We start from the raw sequence: 27,086 nt of genomic DNA on the forward strand, positions 1-27,086 counted from the left end.
AAGCCCTGCAGGGGGCTCTGCAGTCAGCAGGGAGTCTGCTTCAGATTCTCTCTCTCTCTCTCCCTCCCGCTCTGTGGAGAATCCAAGATAAACAGTCTCCAAACAGATGGTGACAGATTCCTCTTGCTGCACTTTGCAGCTTCCTCTCATGATCCTACCCAGTGGCTGTTAAAGCTGAAAGCTGCTACTCTTGTCTTGGAGGGGGTTTAGCATAGATATTGGAGAACTTGTGACAAATGGGGGAGGAGCAGCCCAGAGGAGGGGGAATAAAAAGGAGTGAAGGGTGGTATGAAAAGGTAGTGGTGAGAGGATGGTGGATCAGATTGGCTGCAGTTGCTAGTTATCCTGAGGCATTCATATGTAGCTTAAACTTCCCTAATCACTTTCAGACACCTCCACACAACACCCTCAAAGTCTGAAATCAGTAGCTGAACTGCAGTGAGAGCTGCAAGGTTCACAAAATACTCAAGAAGCCAGAATGAGACAACCCAGAGAGAAAATCCCAGCAATTATCCTCAATCTTTCTTCAATATAAGATAAACTCAAATATATCAGATGTGGGATGCAGAAAGCCACAAAGTGAGCAAGCAGGTCTTCTACTGAACTTTTCCTCAAATTCCAAGAAAAAAAAACAAGTGGCAGGGTGTGTTTTCATTCTTTTTTTTATTTTATCTTATTTCATTTTAAAATAGAATGACCTGAGGTCGTTCTATTATAAAGGGACATGGCTGAATAGGTAGGAAACAAGACTCCCCATTGTGAGTTCTTCTGATGGCTTCGGCGAGGATCATGGAGATGTCGATCACCTGTGTTTCGGAGCAGTGCTTCATCTTCTCCTCCTGAGGTGTGATATTCGTGACTACTACTGCTTCAAAGCATGCACTGTTGATGCGAGGAATGGCCGGGCCAGAAGAGATTCCGCGAGTCAAGATTCTGTGAGTCGTTGACCGTTGAGTCAAGTTTCCATGAGTAAACTCTGGTGGCTCCAGCTGAGAGAAGTTTGTCAGCTGCATGACAGATGGTGCCACAGGTGTCAGCCATGTCATCCATGAGGATAGCCACACGGTCCCTCAAGGCTCCCACTAGCACCCTAAGGTCCACGTCATTGGCCTTCTTCTGTTCCTTGTGAATCAAGGCGAAGTCCACGTTCGACCTGTCAGTGATGGAGGTCACTCTCTTGGCTCCCCAGGGGCATCTGTCTGGTGAGACGACAGTGTAGTTCCTCCACTCAGGGATACTCTCCCTTATGCACTTGAGGACAGCTGGCTCTGCATGCACATGGTCTACTGGGATGCAAAAAAGCCCTGAATTTGAGAAGTGTGTAAATCCAAGCATGTAAAGCCCTGAATTTGAGAAGCATGTAAACCCATGGGGATGATGTGATCTGCACCTGCTACAGACAGCATATCTGCAACAAGCTTGGCAGTTATGGGGGCCCGGCTCTTATCTTTCTTACCCTGCCAGGCATAAGGGAAGCACGGGATGACTGCAGTAACCCAGTGGGCAGAAGTGATCTTGCAGGTGTTGATCATGATCAACAGCTCCATTAGGCTGTCGCTGGTGTGGCCGCAGCTGCTCTGCACCGTGTAGACGTCCTCTCCTCGCTTGCTCTTGCCCATTTCCACGCAGGTCTCCTGGTCACTGAATTTCTTGGTCACCAGCCTGCAGAGCTCCAGCCCCAGGTGGTGGGCAATTTCCTGGGATAAGTCCTGGTGGGAGCTGCCACCGAAGATTTTGATGTCTGGCGTTATGGTCAGTAGGTCGGGCACTCGTCGGCCAGCGGCCACCGCTGCGACCGGGACCGCAGCCTGAGACAGACCCGGGACCAGCCAAGGCCTTCGGGTTGTGCTGGCTCTGGCCACGAGCTGCTCCACGGTAGGAAAAGCTCCTGTTTCACACTCACTTCACACTCTGACAAAGTGCCCAAAATCAAGTCTTAGGCAGCCCCGGTGGCTCAGCAGTTTAGCACCTGCCTTCAGCCCATGGCATGACCCTGGAGACCCGGGATCGAGTCCCGCATCGGGCTCCCTGCATGGAGCCTGCTTCTGCCTCTGCCTGTATCTCTGCCTCTCTCTCTTTCTCTGTCTCTATGAATAAATAAATAAAATCTTAAAAATAAAGTTTGGAAATAGTATAAATAGTTCATGGGGGGGTGGGTAATAAACATACAAAAAATGCTAGTTACCAGGAAAATGCTAATTATTTTCACACATCAGACGCACCAAATCTATGAGATAGATAACTCCTCTATTGTAATAAAATGGGTAAGTGTGTAAGTTTTGCAAGGGAAATTTTCTTGTGTATAACCTTTGACTGGATGTATCTACTTCTAGGGATCTATTCAATGGAAATAATTGCAGGCATCCTGAAAATGTATTGATGGTGGTATTTATTGCTGTATTAATTCATTTGATCAATATTTCCTGAGGTAGTCCGAGTGTCAAGTGTTGTATCATTTACAGAATATAAGATGGTGAATGACAAATAGTAATCTCTCTAAAATTACTCATAATAGCAAAATCTGGAAAATAAGGAATGTCCATTAACAGGTAAATTATCATATAATGTATTATATGCACATAAGCAGCCATTAAAGAAATTGACTTATGTGTAGTCATATGGAAATATCTCCAAGGTATTTCTAAAAAATCCAGTCAAAAAGATATGCATAATATGAAATTTACATATTTAAAAGTAATAGTCAAAACATCAAGTCATTATGGGGGTTCTTTCGTTGTGATTATCTTTGGAGAGGGGAGTAGTTTGGTGGAAGTTTGGGATGAAGGGCTATCACATTTTATTGCCATTTGTTAATATAGTATTTGCACTTGCATTACTTATATAATGAAAAAAACACTAATAAAATATATAAAATGATTAAGTGTCAGTAAATTTTAAGTACATAGCTTCTAAAGTGCATTGAGAGTTAGAGTAATGGGAAAGAAATGGAATGCAGCAAAGATATGAGGAATTTCAAGAACAAACTGTGTCATAAAAATAATGGAGGCATCAGATATAGATCATACATTTTTATCCTGCTCATTGTGTGTCTGACATTTGGTTCTGAAACATTTTGATTTAGCCTAAAATCAACCATTTTTTCATATTTTGAAATTAGTAAATAATTTGCTGAATATATTTTCTCACCCCACTTTTGAGCTCCCCTGCTGGGTTGGGTTCACAGACGGGATAAGCTCAGGAATTAGAGTAGGCAACAGAAATGGGTAAGATTTGGCAATGTCCATGAAACACACTACTTTGCTAGAAAAAAAGTGTTTTTATATCAAATGTGCTATTATTATAAAGCCATATAAACAGCCATGTCAAAAAGACCAATCAAAATGTCCTGCTGCTGATCCAGTCACATCTCCCAGTCCTCAATTCAGACTCTTCGTGGTTGACAGTGCATGCCAGCTAATTTCTGTCCACAGCCCTCCATTCATGTTCCTTCCTATCATAAAATCAGCAGACCCATCTATACTATGTAATTCTCCTCCCCGGCCTGACTACATACAGTGATTTCTAAAGAAAATTCTGTGGCTTAATTTAGCAGCACTAAAAAGTACTTGCAGCTTCAATTAAAATGATTTTTCTCTTAGCGTTCTCAATGTGTCACACATTTTTCACTTTTTAAAGCAACAGCAAACAGATTTTTAAATAGACTTATTATTACCTAAATAGGACTGAATGCTAATGTAAACATTAAAAACACATAGTTGGTTGCATTTTCCTTGAGGTGTTAAGTAGGAGAAATTTTTGTCTTGCTGCTATTTTTGCTCCAAGTTCTGGCTGTTGCAACACCTTATAGTTTCAGGGATTTGTCTAAAATCATAAAATGTTAAAGATGGAAATGGCCTTCGAGACCTTCCAGTCCAACATCCTGATTCACAGACATAGATCTGAGGCCCAGAGAAATGAAGCAACTTGACTGGGATCTAACAGCTAATTAGAGGGCAGAGTGTGCACTAAAATGTGGGATTCTTGAATTTCCAAATAGGGTTTTTTTTTTCACTATTTCATTTTTCTTTGAGGTTTATGAGAATGAAGGAAAAATTTAAAAGTCCAGCAGAAATTTTCGTATAAAAATGTTACTTTTTTTTTATTATCAAACAACTACAAGGAACAAAGTCCCAAACCTGAGACTGGAAAACTCTTTAAAAAATTATTTCCTGAAAGGAGCGATTGGTAGTGTCATGGAAATATTTTTATTACTCTGACTGAGAATCTGAATCTACTAAGGAATCTGTAACGTGAATCTATTGCAAGGGGATTTAGCTCCTGTTTACTTTGGTCTCTGTAGGTTGAGAAAGACATCTATTTTATCATTGGCTGTTTCTAACAAAAGTTACAAGTAGGAATGATGCTTATTGAAGAACACATTCTCTGTATTTAAGACATCATATCTGAATAAATTACTCTGGACAAATAAATTGTGGTATAGAGAAAATACCTATCTTTCTCTTTCCCAAGGCAAGCATCTTTAAATGTCATCTCTACAGATCTGTGAGCATTGCTATATTTTGAAGGTCTTTGAGTCAATACCCAGAATACATATATATATATTACCTTGGAAATAGTTTCTTGCTTTACTGATTATTCTTTTACCCTTCACAATTCCAACATAAATAATTCAAAGAGAGAGCCTAATGCAGCTTTATCAGCTAAGGAGAAAAGAAATCCAGTCAATTCTTTTAGAAAGTGGAGAAAAACAGTTGTTGTATTTTAAGCAAAATAAATGCTTTCACTAAACATACTTGCAGTTGACAAAATGCTAGATGTTTAGGTGGCAATTATAGTTCTTTGATAAACTGTCAAATCTTGTCACAACACATGTTACAAACAAGGACAGATTTAGATGTCCTTTATGACAGCTTTGTGTAGGTTGAGAATGTTTGGCAGTTAATTTCAAACAAGGAACATATTTTTCTTTCCAGCAGTTATCTGCTTGTTTATTAGGAAGAGTTTCTTTGTGCCTTTAATCTTACTTGTTTGACTCACAGTTCCAGATCATTATTGTAACATTACCTTACCTCATTTATTTTGTTCATAATAATCATCCACAATACTTTGAGAAAATTTCCCACAGAGTTTTACATTGGTAGAAAAGCTTTAAACTTTGTAACTTTTTACAATTAAAGTTAAGTACTGTGTGCGTTTCCTGAGCTTTTAGTTGGAAATCTGTCATTTTACACAATAGATGTGAAGATAGTGATTAGGTAAACAAAGCTCAGTGAAATAAATAGGAGAAAAGGAGAAAATTTTGTGATTCAGAAATGCCACTTTAACTCTGAGTATATTATTGTAGATGCATGGGGATATTTTTGAAACGCTTTCAAATTTAAAAAAAAAACTTCGGGAGAACTTGAAAATCCTAGTCTGAGATAATAATCTTGGAATAAAAATGATGGTACATCTGCTGAATAATATATAATTGCAAAGATAGATGAAGCAGTAAATGGAGAGATTCCATAATTAGTAAATTGCAAATAAGGAATATCTTCCTAATATTTGTGTGAAATATTTAAGTCTTTTGAAGCAGTTTTTGATGATGGATCTTTCTCTTCTCGTGTGGAATATTAGTTTCATGAAATTAGTGAAAAGATACTCATGTTAATTATAGTTTGAGAAAACACAAGGTCCATTTATGCTATTCAAACCTACTTCTGACATTTAAGACATTTTATTTTTTCTTTTCAATTGTGACCATTTATTTAATCCCCATAATAAACTTTAAGATCAAAGTTGAGTGAGGTGTGGTTTGGAATGGTTCAGTGGTTCTCAAACTTGAAAGGCATCAGGGTATCTAGGAGGGACTGTTAGAATATACATTCCTGAGCCCTGTCCCTACAGTTCTCGGTTAGTAGGTCTAAGGTGGAGACTTAGACTTTGTGTTTTACTAAAATACTGGGCAATGCTAATGCTGCCCTTCTGGTGACCACACTTTTGAGAACCACTGGTTTATATCATCAACATTTATTTTGCCATTTGAGAAAATAAAAGGCATGGTTGGTTTATTACTCTTTGATTCATTTCTCTAGCTATTCTGATGTGGCATTTTAATTTTGCTTCTTGATTTTTTTTCTCTTCATCGCCTTCTTTTCTGTGTATGAGTTTTGTTTTGAAATATCACATAATTCTTTAAAAACTATAAACATACACACTTCAACCTAATATTTTGACAAGTACATGTAGGTTATGAACTCTTATTATTTTGGGGATTTAAAAAATCCATTAGGCATTTGCACATCTAAAAAGCAATTTCTACCTACTAGCCCAGTAAAAATTGAATGAAAATTAAGAGGCTCTCCTGTTTATGATCGAATTTCCCTTCCTTGAGTTTCTTAAAGTATTTGCCACTGGGAAAAATCTTTTGTCATACTCTGAAGACCATTTGGCTGTTCATAGGAATACTTAGCATTGTATAGGGTAAATATTTGCTAGGTTGATTTGATGTTGCCCCTTGGGAGGAAGTCATTGTGTATTAGTTTATTTAAGAAAAAATAAGCAAACACAAAAGAGTTTCTTCATCAAATATGTGTTAGAATGAGTAAAACCTTAAGGCCTCCCTATTGTTCTTCATCAAGGATATACTGGCTCTTCTTATCCCTTCATACTTACACTCAAATTTTAGAATCAGCTTTCAAATTTCACTAAAATTTTTGTTAAATTTTTATTGGAATTGCATTAAATCTATGAATCAGTTTAGGGGGGAAATTGACTTTATCATAGTAAGGTTTCCAATCCATGAACATACTATTTATTTCCACTTAATTACTCTTTAAAATGAAAATAAGTTTTCATAATCTTTCTGTAGAAGTCTTCCCTTAGAAGTATTTTTCTGTATGTTTTCTAAGATATTTCCAGATACTTAATTTTTATATGATCTGTATGGTATTTATTGAACATTGTTTTGTCTAACCATTATATAGGAATATACCTGATAATTTAAATATTGTGTCCATTATTAAGACTTATTTGTGATTTTTAGTGGTTTCTCCATAAGCCATTATATCACCTAGAAATAAACAGCAATTATGGTTCTTCCTTCTGTTCCCTGTACTTTTCCCTCATCTGGGCTTTTGGTGGTGGCTAAAATCCTCTGAAGTCAAACTGACTAGAAGTGGTGACAGTGGTCATTCTTCCCTTGTTCCTAATCTCAAAAGGAAAGACTTTTAATATTTTTCCATTAGGAATGATTGTGTGTTGCATTTTATCAGAAAATGCTAGATTAAGAAAGTCTTTTCTATTATTAGTTTGCTGAAAGTTTTTTTTTCTTCAATTAAGAAAGAGGCTTAATGCTAAATGCTTTTCCCACATCTTTGGAGATTATAATATGATTTTCTTGTCTTCAACTTCTTAATATGGTAAATTACAGTGATTTCTCTTCTAATGTTAAACCGACCTTCCATTAATGGGATAAACCCAATTTTTTTTTAAGATCTTATTTATTTATTCACGAGAGACAGAGAGAGAGGCAGAGACACAAGCAGAGGGAGAAGCAGGCTCCGTGCCGGGAGCCCGACGTGGGACTTGATCCCTGGTCTCCAGGATCACACCCCCGGCTGAAGGCAGCGCCAAACTGCTGGGCCACTAGGGCTGCCCACTTTTATTGTTTTTTTAACAAAATTTCCTATTTCATCTTCATTTTCAAATTTGATGATTTGATGCTTTCCATAATATTCTCCTATTGTATTTTTAGTATCTGCAGCATCTTTAACATGGTTTCCTTTGTCATTTCTAGTATTGAATTTTCGTAACTATTCTCTTTCTTTTTGGTCAATTTCATCAGAAGTCTATTGATTTTATGTTTGAAATTGTTCATACACTCCTCACTGGCTGCTTGTCTTAAACTTGATTGACTTTAAGATTATTTTTATTATTTCCTTTACCTCTTCATTGTGTTTATTTTGGTGTACTTTCTTTAAACTTTGTGAGATGAATGCTTAGCTTATTATTAATATTTAAAGCTATATATTTTTTCTAAGTAGTTTTTTGACTGAAGGTTTGAGTGTAATTTTTTTAAAGATTTAGTTTATTTATTTGTTTGTTTGAGAGAGAGTGTGTGAGAGCAAGCAGGCATGGGAGGGAGAGGGACAAGCCGACTGCTTCAGAGTGTGGAGCCCAAGGGGCCCGATCTCACCATCCTGAGATCACGACCTGAGCTTCTGGAATCAAGAGTCTGACGCTTAACCAACTAAACTACACATGTGTCTCTGTGTGTAATTTTTTATAGTAATTCCCTGTGGGTATTCAGGGAAAATTATTTTCCAATTTTAATGGCAATTTTTTCTTTGTTCAAGGGCTATTTAATTTTTTGATTAATTCATATGTAGGAAATTTTGATATCTTGTTTACGGTTTCTAGCTTAATTATACTGTAGTCAGAACACATGCTCTAGGTGTGATTTAAGTCTTTCAAAATTTACTGAAAGATTTTTGTTATCCTAAGTGATGACTTTTCATAAATATTCCATGTGTGCTCATATGTACTCTGGAGTAGTTAGATAAACACACATTAGATGTGGTTTGTTTGCAATGTTATTTATGTACTCTGTATCTTTACTTATATTTTTATCTAGTTCATCAAATACTAAGAGAAATATGTTAAAATTCCAACAGTGATTGTTGATATACATCTGTCTCTCTTTACAAACCTTTTATTTCTCTGTATTTTGAGTTTATTGGCTATCTCCAAATGTAAATTCCTGTAACTTTTTAGTTTTTAAAGCAAAACTCTTTTTTTCTAGTAATGTCTTTCACCTTAAATTCTATTTTGTCTGGTGTAATATGATTACGTTAGCTATCTTTTGAATAGTATTTGGTTTATTTTCCTATCTTTTGGCTTTAGCTTTACTGCTTGTTTATGTATTAGTTGTGTTGCTTATAAATTCCATTTAACTTCATGTCTTTTAACTTGATTTATCCCTTCCTAACACAGAGTGACCAGGTATTATCATTTTTCTTCCTTCTTTTTTTTTTTTTTTTGCTTCCACAGTCACATTGCTATGGTTGTTTATATAATCAATGTTCATTTAAGCATATCTACCTATGTATTACTCTCTTTGCTCCTCTTTAATTCTTGCATCTTAAATTTCCATTTGGGATCACTTGCCTTCTACCTAAGGTGCATCCTTACAAATTTTCAGGATACCGCTAATGAAAAACTCTCATTTTTCTTTCTGTGATATCTTCATTTCACTCTTATTCTTGAAAGACATTTTTGCTAGGTGTATAGCTCCAGGTCATCAGTTATTTTCTGTCAGTGCATTGAGGCCATCATTTTCCCTTTCACTGGATTCTGTTGCTGTTTAGAACTCAGCCTACTTTGAAGTTACTCTTTTGAAGTTACTACATTTTTCCCCTTTAGCTGCTTTTTAAGATTTTCCTTCCCCTTTCTTTCTTTCTGATGCAGATTCACTATTAATGAGTCTAGGCATGGAATTTTTTAAAAATAATTACATGTTTGAGATCCATTTGGTTTCTTGAATCTGTGGATTGGTGTTTTTCCTGGATGGTAGGAAAAAATCTCCTTACTTTTCTTTTTTCTTTTTTAGATTATTTATGTATTTATTTGAGAGAGAGAGCACGCGCGCACGCAGAGCGAGAACACGAGTTGGTGGGGAGGGGTAGAGGGAGAAGCAGAAGCAGGCTCCCTGCTGAGCAGGGAGCCCAATGTGGCTCCATTCCAGGTCCTGGCTGGAAGGCAGAGGCTTACCAACTGAGCCACACAGGCGCCCTCTTACTTTTCTTTAAATATTAACTCTGTCCAATTCTCTCTCTTACTACTGAAACTCTAATGAAACTTAAGATATGCCTCTCGTTCAACTTCCCATGAACCTTTCTTTCATAGTTTTTTTTTTTTTTCTATGCTGGATTCTGAATCCCTTCTTCTGACCTATTTTCCAGTTTACTTATTCTTTTTTTACCTGGGTCTATTATGGTATAAAAATAATAGATTGAAGTTATTTTTAAAAAAATGTTTTAGAGCAGTTTTAAGTCAAAAAAATTTGAGAAAAAGGTAGATTATGAAGATGTGTGGGCATAGCCTCCCTGATTATCAACACCACTCACTAGAATGGCACTTTTTAAAAATGAAGGTTGAACCTACACATTGTCATCACCCTAACTCAATGGTTTGCCTTAGGGCTCACTCTTGTTGTACCTTTCATGGCTTTGGCCAAATGTATAATGACATGTATCCACCATGATAATGTCATAAAGGATATTTTCACTACCCCCAAATCTTCAGTGTTTTGCCTATTTGTCTCTCCTCTCCTCCCTCACAACAAGCAACCACTGATCCTTTTAGTGTCTCCACAGTTTTGCCTTTTCCAGAATGTGTATTGTTGGAACCATACAGAATGTAACCTTTTCAGATTGACTTATTTCACTTATTAATAAGCATTTAAGTTTTCTTCATATCTTACCATGGCCTGATAGCTCATTTCTTTTTAGTGTTAATTACCATTCCATTGTTTAGATAGACCAAGTTTATTTATCCATTCATCTACTGAAGGACATTTTGGTTCCTTCCATGCTTTGACAATTATGAATAAGCCTGCTATAAACATCCATGTGGAGATTTTCATGTAGGCATAAAGTTTCAATTCCTTTGGATAAATACCAGGAAGTGTGATTTCTGGGTCATATGGTAAAAGTGGTTTGAGTTTTATAAGAAACTACAAACCTTCTTCCAAAGGGGCTGTACCATTTTGCATTCCCACCAGCAACTTTTATCCCCCAAGGAATAAAAGTTCCTATTGCTTCATGTCCTTACCAGCATTTGGTATTGCCAGTGTTCTAGATTTTGGCCTCTCTAATAAGTTTGTATGTCTATTGCATTTTTAATTTTGGTTATTGTATTTCTCATCTGAAAACATTTGTGTAGTTTTGTTTTCAATTCTACAGGGGCTGCTTTTAGAGTTTTGTTCTCTGAAGCTATCTTCATACTTATTCTTATATCAGACTAATTTTTTAAACCTAGTATAATAGCTGTGTCATAAGATATATCTGTAACTCCAACATATGAAGTTTTTGGAATCTGTATGTGCTATTTTTCTCACTCATGTTGCCTTTTTTCTTTTTTGCTTATTTATATTTGACTAGGTACCCTCATGACATATGAAATTTTATATGAGGAAATTCCTTGAAGTCTAAAATGAAAGTTTCTTTTTCCAGAAAGAATTTGTTTCTGATTTCTGCATGGAACTGCTACTAGTCTGCGACCACCTGAAACCATGTACAGCATTTAAGTTCCCCTGGCCTATCCAGGGAATATAGCAACTTCTCAGGGATTCCCTTCCTCCCAACACTTTCACCCACCTTTCCAACACTATTGTCTGTTATCTGCTCTGCTCACAAGTCATCCTTCCCTACTATGGACTATGGGGCAGGTTTATTTCTGGTTCACTATTATTCTGAAGATAGAAAGCTTTTGGCTCCCAATTTAATGAGTAGAAGGTCTCCTATGAGACTCCACCCCTTGGGCAGGCCCTGGGCCTTAACTTCTAACCTTCTTGACCCATGAAGTCTATAAAACTGAAACCTACGATAATGACAGTTAGTCTTAGCTCTTGGATCAGGAATTTAGGATAAGCCTGTGCTCAGATTCTCTCCCTGAGGGCAAAATTGTGGAGGCAGCAAGCAGCAACCACCCCTGGCAGAGAACACCTGTCCCTTGGGAGAAGCTGTCTCAGGAAGATTACTGGTAGCAGAGGCAGTATCATGGTAGCTGATGAAGAGGCTGGAGTGGATAAATCTACAGAATCTTGTATAAGTAACGGAAACCTGTAGTCTGAGAAATTATCAAAAATAGCTGTTGGATGCTTTGAGACAGGGATAATTTTTGTGAATTAGCTAGTGTAAGATCGTGACATTGTAGTTATATTTATAGTTCTGACATGGTTTTCCCATGTTCTAGGACCTTTAAAATCAAGATTATAATTACATTTATGATAAACTCAAATTTGGTGATAAGAGAGACTAAAGACATATAATGAATATATATTCTATATACTAACTTCTAGTGATTTGTCTTTTCAAATGTTACTTGCAATTGTTGACTTTAGCAGTTTACTTCACCAACAGTCACTTTTTGTGTAAATACATTCTGCTTCATATCCTTATATGTTAATTTACTTCTTATCAATTCAATTCATGAGCTCTTGTTTCAAATAAACTACAATGAAAAACAAGAAACAGCTTATTAGTGTCAATCTGTTTTCTTCCTTTCATAGACATAAGAAAAGAGATTTTGCCAGTGGATAAATGAACTCATGACAATAAGCTATTATTTTATTTCTTGAAAATTATATATTTTTAAAGCAATATTTTATTTTCATTAACTTTGGAGGGTCCTGCTCTGTGTTTGGAGCCTAGAAAAATAATTATTATTGATGTTTCCAAGTATGAGGAGTAGAAAGGAAATGGTTGATTTCTAATTTCCAGTATATTTAATCCAACTGCAGAGAAGCAGTTTGATGTTATGACAAATTTGCACAGGAGCTTTGGTGCCAGACTATCTGGGTATGAATCCTACCTCAATAGCTTCATATCTGGGTGACTTTGGACAAATTATTTAACATATCTTTGCAAAAGTTTCCTCTTCCAGAAAATGGATAACAAAAATAGTACCAACTTCTCAAGACTCTAAGGATTAAGTGAGTAGAACAAATATAAGCCATTAATAATAGTGCCTTATATACTATATGTATATCACACATACTTTATCAATGTTAGCTGTTTATGTATATAGGCTATAGATAGATGTTGAAAATTTTGAAAAGGGATAGCAGAACTGGTCTACATAGAGACATGTTCCAGATTCTTCTTCACTTGTTATTTATCTTTTTCCTGGAGGGGCAAAAACAGTGGAGTAGAGCTTGCAAAGTATTGACTGTTCCTCTTTCTCCCATGGGGTTATATAGTAAGCTGTGATGAGAGGGTCACATGCTGAAGGTATGCCTCTTTAAATAGTTCATGATTCCACCTGACTCCTTGAACTAGAGTGAGTTTTTACCCATGAACTCCTACGTCAGGTGAGGGCCAGGAAGGCACTGTAATCTTATTGCATTTTTATGGTAGCAGGCTCCCTCCATATATAACGATAGATTAAGGTCCCTGGAAAAAACTTTAGTCATATGGCCATGTAGAAAATTATTAGTTAACTAGAAGAAAATGGTTTCTCATTTTCCTTAGTTTGTCTAATAGGGATTAAACGTATTTTAACTATAGATCATAAAATCTCTTGACTATTTCAACATTTATTTATTTATTTATTTTTTAATTTTTATTTATTTATGATAGTCACAGAGAGAGAGAGAGAGAGAGAGAGGCAGAGACACAGGCAGAGGGAGAAGCAGGCTCCATGCACCGGGAGCCCGACGTGGGATTCGATCCCGGGTCTCCAGGATCGCGCCCTGGGCCAAAGGCAGGCGCCAAACCGCTGCGCCACCCAGGGATCCCTCAACATTTAATTCTTATAACTACATATTAAGTCTCCGTTTTTAGTATATTTTATAGCAATAAATGGTGATTGGGAAACATGACCTTTCTTGAGATTCTATGATAGTAGACTACTTCTCTCTGCAAGACATTGCTGAAACATTTTGAACAAGGAAAATATGCCTTATTTATAAACATCGTCAGGGAAGGAAATTCCACAGACCCTGTTGATGATTTGCTCTTTCTAAAAATACAAGTCATTTGGGAAATTCTATTATACTTCCCTTAAGTCTACTCTCCTAAAGTTTAATCTCATTCTTGCTTATTCATTCCTCAATAAAGATGAAGAGCAGCTGATATCATCCTCTTCATATACTTGAGAACTATTATTAAAAGATTCCTTTCCTGAATAATCTCATTTTGTCAAGGCCTTCATTAGGGTTTCTATTTTTATAGCCTTTGATAATTTTTACTGCTGTCTACATCTCTCTCTTAAATTTCAAAATCTAAGTAATTGGTACTCCTCTGGGTCTGACCAGTGTAAGTATTACACTGGCTATGTCACCTCACATTCCTAATGCTTAACTACTATTTATACATCCCAGTATCACACTTGCTTTTTTAAGAACAGTAAAAGCATTTCAATGGAGGTGATACATTATCTCTAACCATATATTTGTGTCACAGGTAAACTAAAGCCATTTGAAAACAAGCACCCTCCCTTCACACACACAAAAAGAGAGCATATCTTGATTGTAAATTTTTTCTAATTAAAGAAGTTCTTTAAACAGTTGTTAAAAAAAACAGCACTATGTTCCAGAGCTACTTGGAGTTAATTATGGTTTATTACACATTGAAGGAAAAAAAATCACAGGTTGCAAAAAAAAATGAATAGAAGTGATTTTTAGCAATTAATTGAATTATATTTTTTTAAAAAACCCAATGTATCTGAAATAAACAAATAGACCTTGGGTTCAATTGTTAGATTTCACCAGTGGTATATTTCTAATCTTTCTACCTTAAATGTGGATTGTGGGCATAGTATTGGTATTTGAAGTCTGCATCTGTCATTAGTATAGGTAAATAAAATTGGGATAATTATGTTATGAAACTAGAACAAAATTGGCAAGGTAACTCAACGAAATTTAATATTTTCTTGATTATTGTATTAGCTCTCAGATTATTTCTTGAATTTATGATTAATTCAAAGAGTACACGGCACAGATTGTTTTCTTATTTTAACTCTGTTTGCATGGTAGGTTTATGATGTTGTTTTGTTGAGTGACAGAATTTTACTTGCTTCTTTCACTTGTGTCTTTGTGTGTTTAAAAAGCTTTTACCACTTTAAAAAAAAAACATTGCAATCAGAGAAGATTTTCATTAAATCCTTCTTTCCGTAGTTACTCTCTTGTTTTGCTGATGAAATCTTTGTTTACTTTTCTTTGGGAGGTTTAGATTATGGCCAACCATTTACAGCATATCATAATTTATTTATGACTCAAATAAGACCAAAATAAGACCAAATTTATGACCAAAGAAAGACCAGAAATTAGTGAAACTTAACACTTGAAAGGTTCCATATGTTTGGATGTGCTCAGATTATTATTTTTTTTCCCTATAACTAAGTTACAAATCACTGAGATGTAACTTATGTGCAAGCACTGTATGGGATTTCATGAATATTTAGTGCTTTGTTTCTATTTCTAAGTCTGTGAAGTTTCATAAATCAGCACTGTTTTTGCTTGGTTGCTACATAGCTGTGATTTTTGTGCTGTCTCTTCTGTATTATAAAGGCTGAGTTTCATACAATTTGCATATGAAAATGATTTCTGGTAGGTAAGAAACAAATTATGTTGGTTCAATATCAAGGGTTATGATTTAAATATAAGGGAAGCAGGAAATACACATTTACATTTTACCTTAAATCTCCAATTCCTTTATGTTGTTTATAGGTTAGTAAATAATGAGATCTTAAGAATCTATTTCCAATTTCATGAACTGAAATCCAAACTATTACCAAATATTTTCTGTCTGAAAGCTCCATTAGTAATGATTCCTCAGACTTTATAAGTGTAAATATAGACCCTCTGCTATTTCTTGAGATGTCTTGTGTCCTAAACCAGTGATTTCCAATATAACCAATCATCAGTATCATATGGGTTGTTTTCTGAATATGCACATTTCTAAACTCAACCTCGGAAATTTTTTTTTTCGGTGGCATTAAAGCAGTCATTCTCAACCTTGGCTGTACATTAGAATCCTCTGGGAGCTTAAAAAACAAAACAAAACAAACCTTGATACCTCAGCTCCACCCTCAGAGATCCTGCTGTAATTGGAATTGGGTCATTCTAAATCTAACTCGAACTCTAAGAGCGTTTCAAGCTGATGTCACTTTTGAGAACCACTACTACTGTTCTAAACAATACACTTCTTAATTAGAAGTATAATATTCAGGGATCCCTGGGTGGTGCAGCGGTTTGGCGCCTGCCTTTGGCCCAGGGCGCGATCCTAGAGACCCGGGATCAAATCCCATGTCAGGCTCCCGGTGCATGGGACCTGCTTCTCCCTCTGCCTGTGTCTCTGCCTCTCTCTCTCTCTCTCTCTCTCTCTCTCTCTCTGTGACTATCATAAATAAATAAAAATTAAAAAAAAAAAGAAGTATAATATTCAGAGTTTCTTATGGTGAATATTGATTTGGTTTACAACTTTACCATTTCATTACCATCTTCAAATTGTTCTTTTGTTTGTTTGTTTTTGAAGTTTTCCTGATGACCCCTGGGATCCTCAGAAGCTGATACTTCTAACCAAATTTTAGCATGGGGAATGTCTGAACCTAGTTACCTCAGCAGGGGAAATAGATGACTTCTCTGAGAGGTACTATAGAAGCTGGATTACCTTCTTCCCACCAGGTGGAGAGCCTATAGACAGGAAGATGAGCGACGGTAGAATTTTAAAAAATGACTTTGTTGTGTCCAAGAGAACCAGAAGGCCTACTTTAGCTTGAGTTGGCTCCTTGAGCCTTGGTAATAATAGCTAATATTTACTGAGTCCTTACTATATGCTAAATACTTAGAATCCTCACCATAACCCCCTGCCATTTTACAAGAAAAGAAATAGCAGGCACAGGGAAATTGAATAACTTTCCCAGAGTCACAGTTATTATGCAGTAAAAGCTGGATTTGAACCCAGACAGTCTGATTCCAGGGCCCTCTTGGCTGCCTATCATATCACCTTGACTAAACTAGCTAGACCACAATATGGTATAATAGATATGAATGAAGGGTATGCAAGGAGATTGAAGTCCAATCTCATATAAGCAATGTAACATGTACAACTTACTTGAATTCTCTCACCTTTAATTATCCCATGTGTAAAATGTATCATAATAACATTTTCAAAAGGTTATTGTGAAGCTTTTAAATAAAGGGCTAGCTTGGTACCTGGATTATAGAAGTACTCAGGAATTTATTTCTGTTTTTATAAATTAGCATAGTTTTTATGAGCCCAAAACATAGAAATGTTGAAATTGGATCCATTACCATTCTTCTTATTGGTAAGATAGATGGTAGTTCCATTGTGTGTACATAGATTAGTTGAGGTTTATTCCAACCCTGAAATTCTCTTATTTTCATTAATTGTATCATTCACCCAAAAACGTCGTCTTTACTTGGCAAAATTCCTCCGGTCCTATCATTATGGTTAATCATTTAGTTTGTTAAATAAAACACTTTTTCATCGATGTGTGTAAGAAAAGCAAGGCTTCATTCTTATGAAATAGCTACATTGTGTACTGGGTAGAAGACTCTTCCTGAGGAATTAATACAGTAGCTCACTTGAAAGTCTCATAACATGGTGCCACATAATATTACTGAAATGGAAATTAGAATACTTGGGTTCTAATTTTCCTGGTTTTCCTTTTTTAAGTACTCAGTGATTTCAGGCATGCTCACTTAACCTCCAAAGTCTCCAGTTATCTCATTTGTAAAATACAGAAATGGTATTATTTATAGTGATGGTTTCTTCCCACTCTAATATCTGATTCTGGATATTACAAAGTAGAGGCAAAGATGTACTTATATATGATGTATATATGTGAACTGTATATATAATGGGAACTGCAGTTCTCACCCACCAGTTCATCTTTTCAGTTCCAACAATTTCTTCCTTATTCTGACCTCGTCTGTCAAAACAAAGAAGTACGATTCTGTGATTTCCAGCTCCTTATGACTCTATTAATCTTTCCTCCATTATTAGCCAGTTGCCAAAAATGCAACAGCACCAGTAGACATCCCTTCCTCGGTTAGAGTTCTAACAGCTCCTGGAAAATTACTTTATCTTCCATCATTTAGTATTATTTCCTGATTATAGTATTTCTTAAATATTAATTCTTGGATATATATTTGATTACACAGACAATGGAAATCTTTTCTTAGTTCACACACATATACACACATAGAAAAGTTAGGTTAGTTGATAGAAGACTTCTACAAAATATTTTTAAACCTTTGATACTTGCCTGTACCATTTATTTGTATTAGAACAAAATATGACAGCGTCCTATTTAACACAGAATTCTTTATGCTATAGTGTAATACTTCTCAAACCAACTTTGGAGAAGAGAGAGTTATGATTTTATAAAATATTCAGTCCATCATAGACCAATTCTTTTGTAAAATACAATAAAAATGAATTGCTTGAAAAATATATTTTGAAAAAAGATTTTAAAAACCCAATTTAAAAATTATTTGTTGCAATAGACAAAAACTTATTCTGTCAAATTGCCTTAAAATTATTTGTTTCACATTTTTATTTTCAATGTCTGTATGTCTCACAGACCAATAGAAAAGAGTTCATGGAATTGTATTGATCTGTGTGAATAAGACATTGAGTTGCACTGATCTTGAAAAGAAAGGTTTTTTTTTATCATTTTTTTAAGTTTGAAACACTTTAGGAAAAATAAGTAAATTACATCTATTATGCTGTGATATTACAGTGAAAACATTCACCTCTTCATTTACAGAAAATACTTTACCTTATAATATTTGTGTAATAGTGAAATGTACACTGTAACTTTTGAACCTTAATCCCTTTGCTTCTCTCTTCCTTATGCTCCTTTCTCAATTTATAACATTTCTTTCAAAGACTAGGTCAACTAGATCAGATTGCCTCCACATTCAGTGACTGGATCCTTCAGGTTCTTTGTGGTTAAAACATAAGTAGATATTAAGCCTCACCTGTATTTAACTTTAGTGGAAGCCAATTGTTCAGATCCATTCCTGGTCGTGGCTTTTAATGAGGAGAGAATGAGAAAGCCTGGGGGGAATCGAGTAACTCAGGTGTGGTGAAGGGATACTACTAGAAAGGGCCACGTCTGCCTGGGCCACATGCCTAAAAACTCAGCACCAGAGATTTACCTATGATTTTAATGGCAGAATCATTATCTGAGTGGAAGACAATCCAAGACATTGTTGATGGTGTCTGATGATACCTTCTATTTATTGTAAGAAAGAATATTTCTCAAGATAGTAATTCTACTGGAAACCTCAAATAGCAAATTAGAAAGATAGAGACAGTATGTATCTTTGAAAGATAGTTGCTAGGTGAATAAATTTTCCAGTACCCAATGAAGGATTCATTTCACAATCAGTTTAAGCCTGTATTTTTGAAGCTTGCAACCGTACTCATCTGGCTAAGAAAAGGATCATAACTACTGAGAGGAAATACAAAGATCTTTCAGAGCATCCAGACTTTACTTCTAAATCTGATCCTTCACGGAATGGATTTTTCCCTACATTAAAAAAAAAAAAATCTTGTTTTCTGCCATGGAATTTTCTGCATCGCAGCTCAAGCAAGTTAACTATTATAATGCAAAATTTCCCTTTAGGAGGACCCTTGAGAGGCATTTCTCTCTGACAATGCATTAAGATCACTGTGTTTTCCCCTGAGTACATTTGTTTCTATCTTTTTCTTAGCTGTCACTTATTATATCTGAGACTTTAAACTTTATGGGCCTCACTGTCTCTCATTTCAAAGGCAGGGATGAAAATTTTACCCACCTCATAGTGTTGTGCTGTAGATTAAATGAACTAATATGAATTAAATACATTCATATATCATAAATTTTAGAACAGTGCTTAAAACATAACTACTTAGTAAGTGTAAGCTGTTTTTGTTGTTATCATGCAATTGGTTGGTGATTCTTACAACTATTCATTTTTTTCTTTTTTGCTTTTTCTCCTAAGAACATTAGGATCAAATTTGCTTCTTCTAGTAACTGTTCATTATTTTTTTATTTCCCTTATTCTCAATTCTTCATCAGTTTATTCTTTATCCTGCTACTTTGCATGCACATCTGCAGGCTGCCTCAAATCTTTCTTTGAAATAAAGTGGTTTATCAATCAATCTGCCCATCAGTCTCCTAAAAACTGAATTATGTATCCACCTATGGACAAGAATTATCTCAAGGACATTTAAAGACTCTGATTGGCTTAAATCTTGTTTCCTGAACCAATCACTTGAAAGGGAGGTGGAATTATTATATTTGGCTTGGAAAATCATTACAGCCTTGTCACTGAGGTCAGTCCTTAAAATAGCAAAAGGGAGTGCTGGGATGGAGAATGGAGGAGAGTCAACCTCAATATCAATTACAATAGAGTATCCTAAGTAGGAGAGTATCTTTCTTATCACTGTGTCCTTAGTGCCTTGCACAGTTTCTAGCATGTTATGATAATAAATGAACAAATCATTTTCACCTGGGGAGACATTTTCCATTTGGCAACCTGAGCAAAGGAACCTCAGTTATAGCCACACAATTCCCTTAAATAAAACTTTTATTTTCTAGAAACAAGATCTTTCCATCAAGCAAAACTCTAGGATGCTTTTCATGATTTATTCCCCGGCTAATTCACTTAGGAGGACTCTTCCATGCATACTCTGTGCCCTAACATTATCAAATCATGGAGGATCTCTAAAACCAGCGTGGTTTTCCACTCAGACTTGTGTTTGAACATGACATGTTGATTCCTCTATCTAGTAAAAGCACTTATTTTTAAGTCTGGACCTAAATCTCCATCTCTCTGTGGGAAGATTTTTTTGCTGACTCCATTAGATAGAACCGGACATGCCAACGTTTATGACCCTCCATGCCAGGTATATGTCCTCATTGTAATCCTCTCTATGTTGTATTTTCTTAAGTTGCTGCCCAGGCAATGTGTGCCAGAAAAGGAGAACAGGTTTACAATCAGGCAAAACTAGGTTGGGTTCTTTTTAGCTGTGTAACTAAATCCTGTTACTTAATTTTGCTGAGAGTCAGGCTACTTGTTTTGAAATGAGGATAGTAAAGTCTGTTTCATGAGGTTGTTGTAAAGATTAAATTAGGTAGTATATGTAAAGGTCAAGCACATAACTGGTGCTCGGTAGAAATATAATAGAGTAGGCACTTTATAACTAAAATGTATTTAGCATTATTGCAAGATTCTTGAAAAAGTGAAGATCATGTAACAGATTTATGATGATAGGCTAAAAATCAATATGAACTTCAAATTGAGGCATTAGTTTTTAGAATTAAATTTCTTTTAGGGTTGTAAATATGAAACGAGTGAATTGTGATTTTAATTTCCTTCTAAATAGCACCTAGCATAGATCATATGTTAATAGACACTCATTAATGATTTTGATGAATGACCTGCAAGCAATTCATCTCCAATCTTCACATCTCCTTGAGGTTCTATCACAGAGTCAAATTTAAGAATGATTAGCATGGTATTAGAGCAGTGGTGCTCCAAAACCTCACCATAAGAATTGGTTTCCAGATGAGGCTATTCTTGAAAGACTTAATTTAAGCTTTTCCACTTAGCATTAAATGTGACTTATTTTGTACAATGACAAAGCTGCAGGTGTTAACAAAATCTAAGAGTTTAAAAATGTGCTTGTGGTATATTTAAAGTGACCAAAATAACTTTTTTTAAGATTCAAAAATAAACTGTTGACATAAATCACAGAAATACCACTGTACCACTGCTTAAGAAGTAAGATTTGTCGCATTTTGTCTTTTTCACTCAGAATTAAATGTTTTCCATAATCTAGCCCCAGTTTACCTTCCAGACACCTCCAGTACCCACCCCCTTCCCAGACCCTCTATAATCCAATCTTAAGATAAAATCTTTCCGTGTCTGCCTTTAATTCCACATTAGCCTCTGATATATTTTAGTGTGGAAACATGTCTTTTCCATTTTTCCTTCCAATTTGAGCTGAAGCTCAGGGCCTGGTAGGTGGTGGATGCTCAGGACACATTTGATTAGTGGTGAATGACCCAAAGACAGACCTTGGCTGGGCTATGGATAAATCAGACCTATCCAGTGCATCCTGAGATGGACTGAGGGCCTCATGGGAAGGCCAACTACTAGAGTTTTTAGAGTTATGCCTGGTCTCTGCAGGCTGGTAATAAAAGCCTATGTTCAGACTTTCCTGGTAGTATGCTTGATGCATAATGAGTGCATCCTGAGTGGTAGGGGAGCCTAGGTTCACAGACTTGGCCCAGACACAGTGGATGTAGGTCAAAAGGAAAAAGCAATTTTGAATGAATCACAAGGCATATCACATTCTTCAGCCTAGATCTTCTCAACTTCTTCCTTCCTCAGGATTTGTGGCAGAGCAAGAATTCTCTTTAATGAAAAGAAACAGAACTGAGAGCCACCAAGTGACTGGTGAGCAATTAGTCCCTTTAATCAGCAAGGCAGAAGGGCAGCACAGTTGGAAAGCTGAATGGGAAGAGGATGCTTAAAAAAAGTATTGGCATCCTTGTCTCCCTGATTCCCCACACTTCCAAACTACTAAGCCTAAAGAAATTTCTAGAATCTTGGCTCTTTCTTAGAGAAACAAGGGAACAGCATTTAAAGTACCTTATAACTCCTTAGAAGAGATTATTTCTCTGTAGGGTCCCTCAGATGGAAGAAACCAAATGTGACATTTCACAATATGGGAAGGGGGAGGCTCCTCGCTAATTGAGAAAACATTTCTATTCACAGTCTTTAGACTGAGATTTAGACTATGCTATTCCCAAATTAACATCTGTTCTTGGTAAAGATAGCATGGCTAAATTCCATTATTTAAAGGATATGGCATGCCTCCATTTTACCATGGTCGGTCTATGGAGAGAGAAATACAATTAGGAACTTTCATAACCTTGTGATTATACCAATTATTCTTTTTACATAGAATAACTTATTCCTCCATTGCTTCCAGAGGAAATCTGAAAAACTGAGCATTAGTCTTAAAATATTGAGTCATCAATAAGAGTTTAAGAGACTGAGAAACCAACAGTTAGTAAACTCACATTCCTCAGCTACCAACTTCCTGCAGAATTAGGCTCAAGATAAATATTATGACCCTTGTAAATCACAAGAAAATACTTTTCTTTGCATATCTAAGTGGCAAAGTGTTAATTTTCAACCCAGTTATGCATACATGATGACTATATGAAATGCTTTCTCTGATTTTAGTCAGATGTTGATCATTCTTTAAAACCTAGTTTAGGGATCCCTGGGTGGTGCAGCAGTTTGGCGCCTGCCTTTTGCCCAGGGCGCATCCTGGAGACCCGGGATCGAATCCCACTTCGGGCTCCCGGTGCATGGAGCCTGCTTCTCCCTCTGCCTGTGTCTCTGCCTCTCTCTCTCTCTCTCTCTGTGACTATCATAAATAAATAAAAATTAAAAAAAAAAAGATTTTATAAAACCTAATTTAAATCCTACACATTTACCCTCCCTACACTCCCTCAACCCCTATTTATTAAGTTTCTTAAGTTGCAAGACTGCCCTCTTTTTCAACCTCTGAATTTAAAGCATTGTTATCTCTACTTTGCATTTATCCATTTGACAAAAGCTGAAAGACACATAATATGATTGCTCCATCTTTTGTTAACAACTTAGTCACCTTAGCCACTGATTTGTTCATACTTGATTGAATTAGCCAGACAGCCCCAGAAGCTAGAAATTTGGGAGCTCTAGTCTATGAAGTTTCAAGATCATTTTTTAAAGGAATAAATGAACATTTGGCAGGAAGTGCCTGTCATAAACACCATACTGAGTGCGTTCCAGTGGAAAATTTTCAATGGTGAACATTAGTTACTAGCTTTTTGCATGTAACTCTACACTTTCTATGAATCTTTATGTTTGTCTGTTTCTTATTTTTTAATTAATAAATATTCATTGTTGAAATTTTGAAAAGTATGTAAATGAGTGGGAAAAATTGTCACTCAAGATACTACTCATTTTGGCATATTTTTTGCATTTTTGTAACATATTTGAGCCCTTACATATAGTTTTATAGCCTGCTTTTGCATTTGATATTACATGAAAATTTTCCTTAGTCATTTAAAACACCTAGCAACTGACACCTGGGTGGCTCAGCAGTTGAACATCTGCCTTTGGCTCAGGGCGTGGTCCCCAGTTCCAGTTCCTGGGATGAGTCCTTCATTGGGCTCCCTGCAGGGAGCCTGCCTCTCCCTCTGTGTCTATCACGAATAAAGAAATAAAATCTTTAAAAAAGAAACATCTAGCAAGCTTAATTTTTAAAGCAAAACTGAATATTTCTCTTTCCTATTCTTATTCTATGAGTAATTCATGTTAGTTATAGAAATTTCAAATAATATGTTAGTGTCTAAAACAACAGTAATTCCACCACATAAAAAATGCAGTAAAATTTAGTGTATAACTATCCAAATTTTTGCCTATATGTTTGAACATAAACCCATCTGTATACATATGTAACACTGGGATCACATTTTGTATTTGGTTTGGCAACTTAATTTACCACTTAATACCTTTTGGACATCTTACTATCTATCATCTATATATCTATAGTTTACTCTGTTAAACAGTGTGGTATTATTTTACAAAAATAATTTTAATGACTACAAGACGTTCCATTGAATAGATGTGCTATAACCTTTCCTCACTCCTCTCTCCCACTGATACTTTGTTTCTTAGCTTTTATTTTATTTTTTTTAAAGATTTTTTTTACATTTATCTAAGAGAGAGAGCACGAATAGGAGGAGAGGCAGAGGGAGAAGGAGAAGCAGGCTCCCCACAAAGCAGGAAGCCAGACAAGGGGCTCCATCCCAGGACCATGAGATCATGACTTGAACCAAAGGCAGACAACTGACTGAGCCACCCAGGAGCCCCTGTTTCTTAGCTTTTAAAACTAAAAACTAAGAATAATTCTGAACTAAAAATAATGTTGTGATGAACATCTTGACCTAATGTGACTCTAAACACGTAAAACTATTTCCTTAGAATACAGTCTCACTCTTGGAAATATTGATAAAAGTACATGAAAAGTTTAATATGCTTGATAAATATAAATTTTCTTTGGTTTTAATTTAAAACTTCCTTTGCTATTCCTTATTTCATGTAAAATTCTTATATTTACCTACCCTTTACTTTTTAAATATACTACATTCTAGAAGTCTTTTACATTTAAATTTGCATTGCTTTCATTATTGTTGAAGATATTGGGCATGCTTTTAAAAAATTTAGTTTGAATTCAGGAAAGACAACTAGATAGATGGCTGTTATGAAATTTGCTTGTAGATTGATTTGATGGTGGTTTCTGGCTCCATCTCTTGCCCTTTGTCAGCTCCTTGGGGAAAGTTTATGACACTAACCACAATTTAGTGTACCCAAAAATATGAAATTGGAACTGCTTTCATTCTATAATAATACCTACTGAGAGATGAGGTTTTACTTAGGAAAGCGTTCAAGTCTGAAGTCTCTTGCCATCTCCTAAGAAATGTGTGCATTCCGAGTTAAAATTTCATGAGAACTTTGCTCAAGGAATTACTTTTCACCTCAGTTCAATGTTAATTTACTTTATGTGTAAGCAAACAGAATGTAGCAATACTATTTCTATCCTAAGAACATATGCACGTTGTTCCATTAGTAGTAATATTTTCATCAGAACATTGTTGAACAGTAGCAAGTGATAACATTTGTAGGCAGTAATCAGAGGCTTGACAGCTTTCCTCACCACTAACATTCTTTCTTCTAGGAGGCGAGAGATGTAAATGGAATAGAACACTTAAGAAAATGATTATTAGCTGATGTTAACTCAGATACCAAGCTGAAGTTGGATCACTGGCTTAAAAAGACAAAGTGATCTTTCAGAGTTGAGTCTTAATGGCTTCGTCTTACAGGCGACAGTCATAACAGGGGGGAATGAAGTAGACTTGTGCAAAATCTCTTCCACACAGAGAATATAAGAGTTATCATGTGTGAGTTTCTTCAACAACTTACTACACACTTGAATTGACCAGCCATCTATGCTATTTCCTTCTTTCCTCATCAGTTGCAGAAGAATAGCTGCCTCTCCTTTGAAAGATGCTGTTTCTACTCCTTTTGTTGTACTTCTACTTCTATGTCCAGCTCCAAATGCTTCTCTCAACAGGAGTTATAGGAGAGAACTAAGCTCCATAGAATAGGATTTCAGGGGCTGCGCCCCCCACCCGAAATCTCCTAATAATAGCAGAGCGATAGTATCCTCCATTGATACATAAGAGAGAGATCAATTAGTAGCACACAAGGGATGCTTTAGGGCATTAATGTTTAAATATTTACTGTAGTGGACCCCTGGTGGAGGACATCTTCCTCCAAATTTATTTACCCCTCCACAGTCACCCTTTTTATCCTTTTAAGCTAGTATTTACCTCCATCTCGCTGAAAAACAGGCTTGTGTTGTCACTGCTTGATTTTTCAGTTTTAAGTATTATATATACTTTTTTCTCACAGTGAAAAATGAAGACTATGGTATATAGAAAAATAGTTCCCCAAACATATCACACCATAACCCTTGAAACTTACAAATGTTCCTTCATTTGTAACATTGCATAAGTGATTAAGCTAAGGATTTTGAGATGTGGAGATTATTTTGGATTTTCTGGGGTGGGCCCTAAATTCCATTACAGATGTCCTTATAAAATGGAGGATTACACACACAGAAGAGGAGGTTCTGTGACCATAAAGACAGCTTGCAGTGATGTGGCCAGCAAATCAAATACTGCAGGCAGCTGCCAGAAGCTGGAAGAGGCAAGGAACAAATTCTCCTCTAAAATGTACAGAGGGAACCTGGCCCTCTTAATACCTTATTTCAGCCCAGTGAAGCTGACTTCACACTTTTGCCCTCTAGAACTGTTGGCCTCTCCATACTCACATTCTACCCTTCTCTATCCTCTTTTATAGATATGAGGCTGCTTATATGTCTATGAGTTCCCTTAACCTCTTGCTTCCAGTTAGGTTCAGCCAATGGGAGTTTCATCAGAAGTAAGAGGAAGGTGAGTTCGGTGTATTTATTTTCCTGACTCCCACCCTGGAGTATCATCCTAATGATGTTGTTCTGCAGTCAAACTTAACAGCTCTTTTCCTTATGGTTCTCTGTATAGGACTGTCCTAGATTCCAGTGACTGTGTTCCTACCTTGTTTTCTTAGCCCCACTATTACTAGTACTGGGGAATTGTACTATTCTACCCTGATATATCACGCCTTTACTAAACCTTCCTTAAATTATCCTAATTTGAGAGTACAACCTGTATGCTGTTGGGACCATAATTAGGCCATAGCCAGAGATACATACTTGGAGTATGCCATTGTTTCC

At 36.0% G+C, this 27,086-nt stretch overlaps 1 protein-coding gene across 1 annotated transcript in view; it reads right to left on the reverse strand.

Annotated features, from left to right (window-relative positions):
- Positions 1–712: 712 nt before the first annotated feature.
- The window catches only part of PRPS1L1 (phosphoribosyl pyrophosphate synthetase 1 like 1), a 34,499-nt gene continuing 8,125 nt past the window's right edge, over positions 713–27,086 (reverse strand). The window contains 4 exon segments of the mRNA XM_041727505.1: positions 713–745; positions 747–933; positions 968–1,304; positions 1,343–1,888. Of these exon segments, the coding sequence (XP_041583439.1) occupies positions 713–745; positions 747–933; positions 968–1,304; positions 1,343–1,888 (1,103 nt within the window).

This window comes from Vulpes lagopus, chromosome 13 (genome assembly GCF_018345385.1).
Source record: "Vulpes lagopus strain Blue_001 chromosome 13, ASM1834538v1, whole genome shotgun sequence".
Lineage (NCBI taxonomy): Eukaryota > Metazoa > Chordata > Mammalia > Carnivora > Canidae > Vulpes > Vulpes lagopus.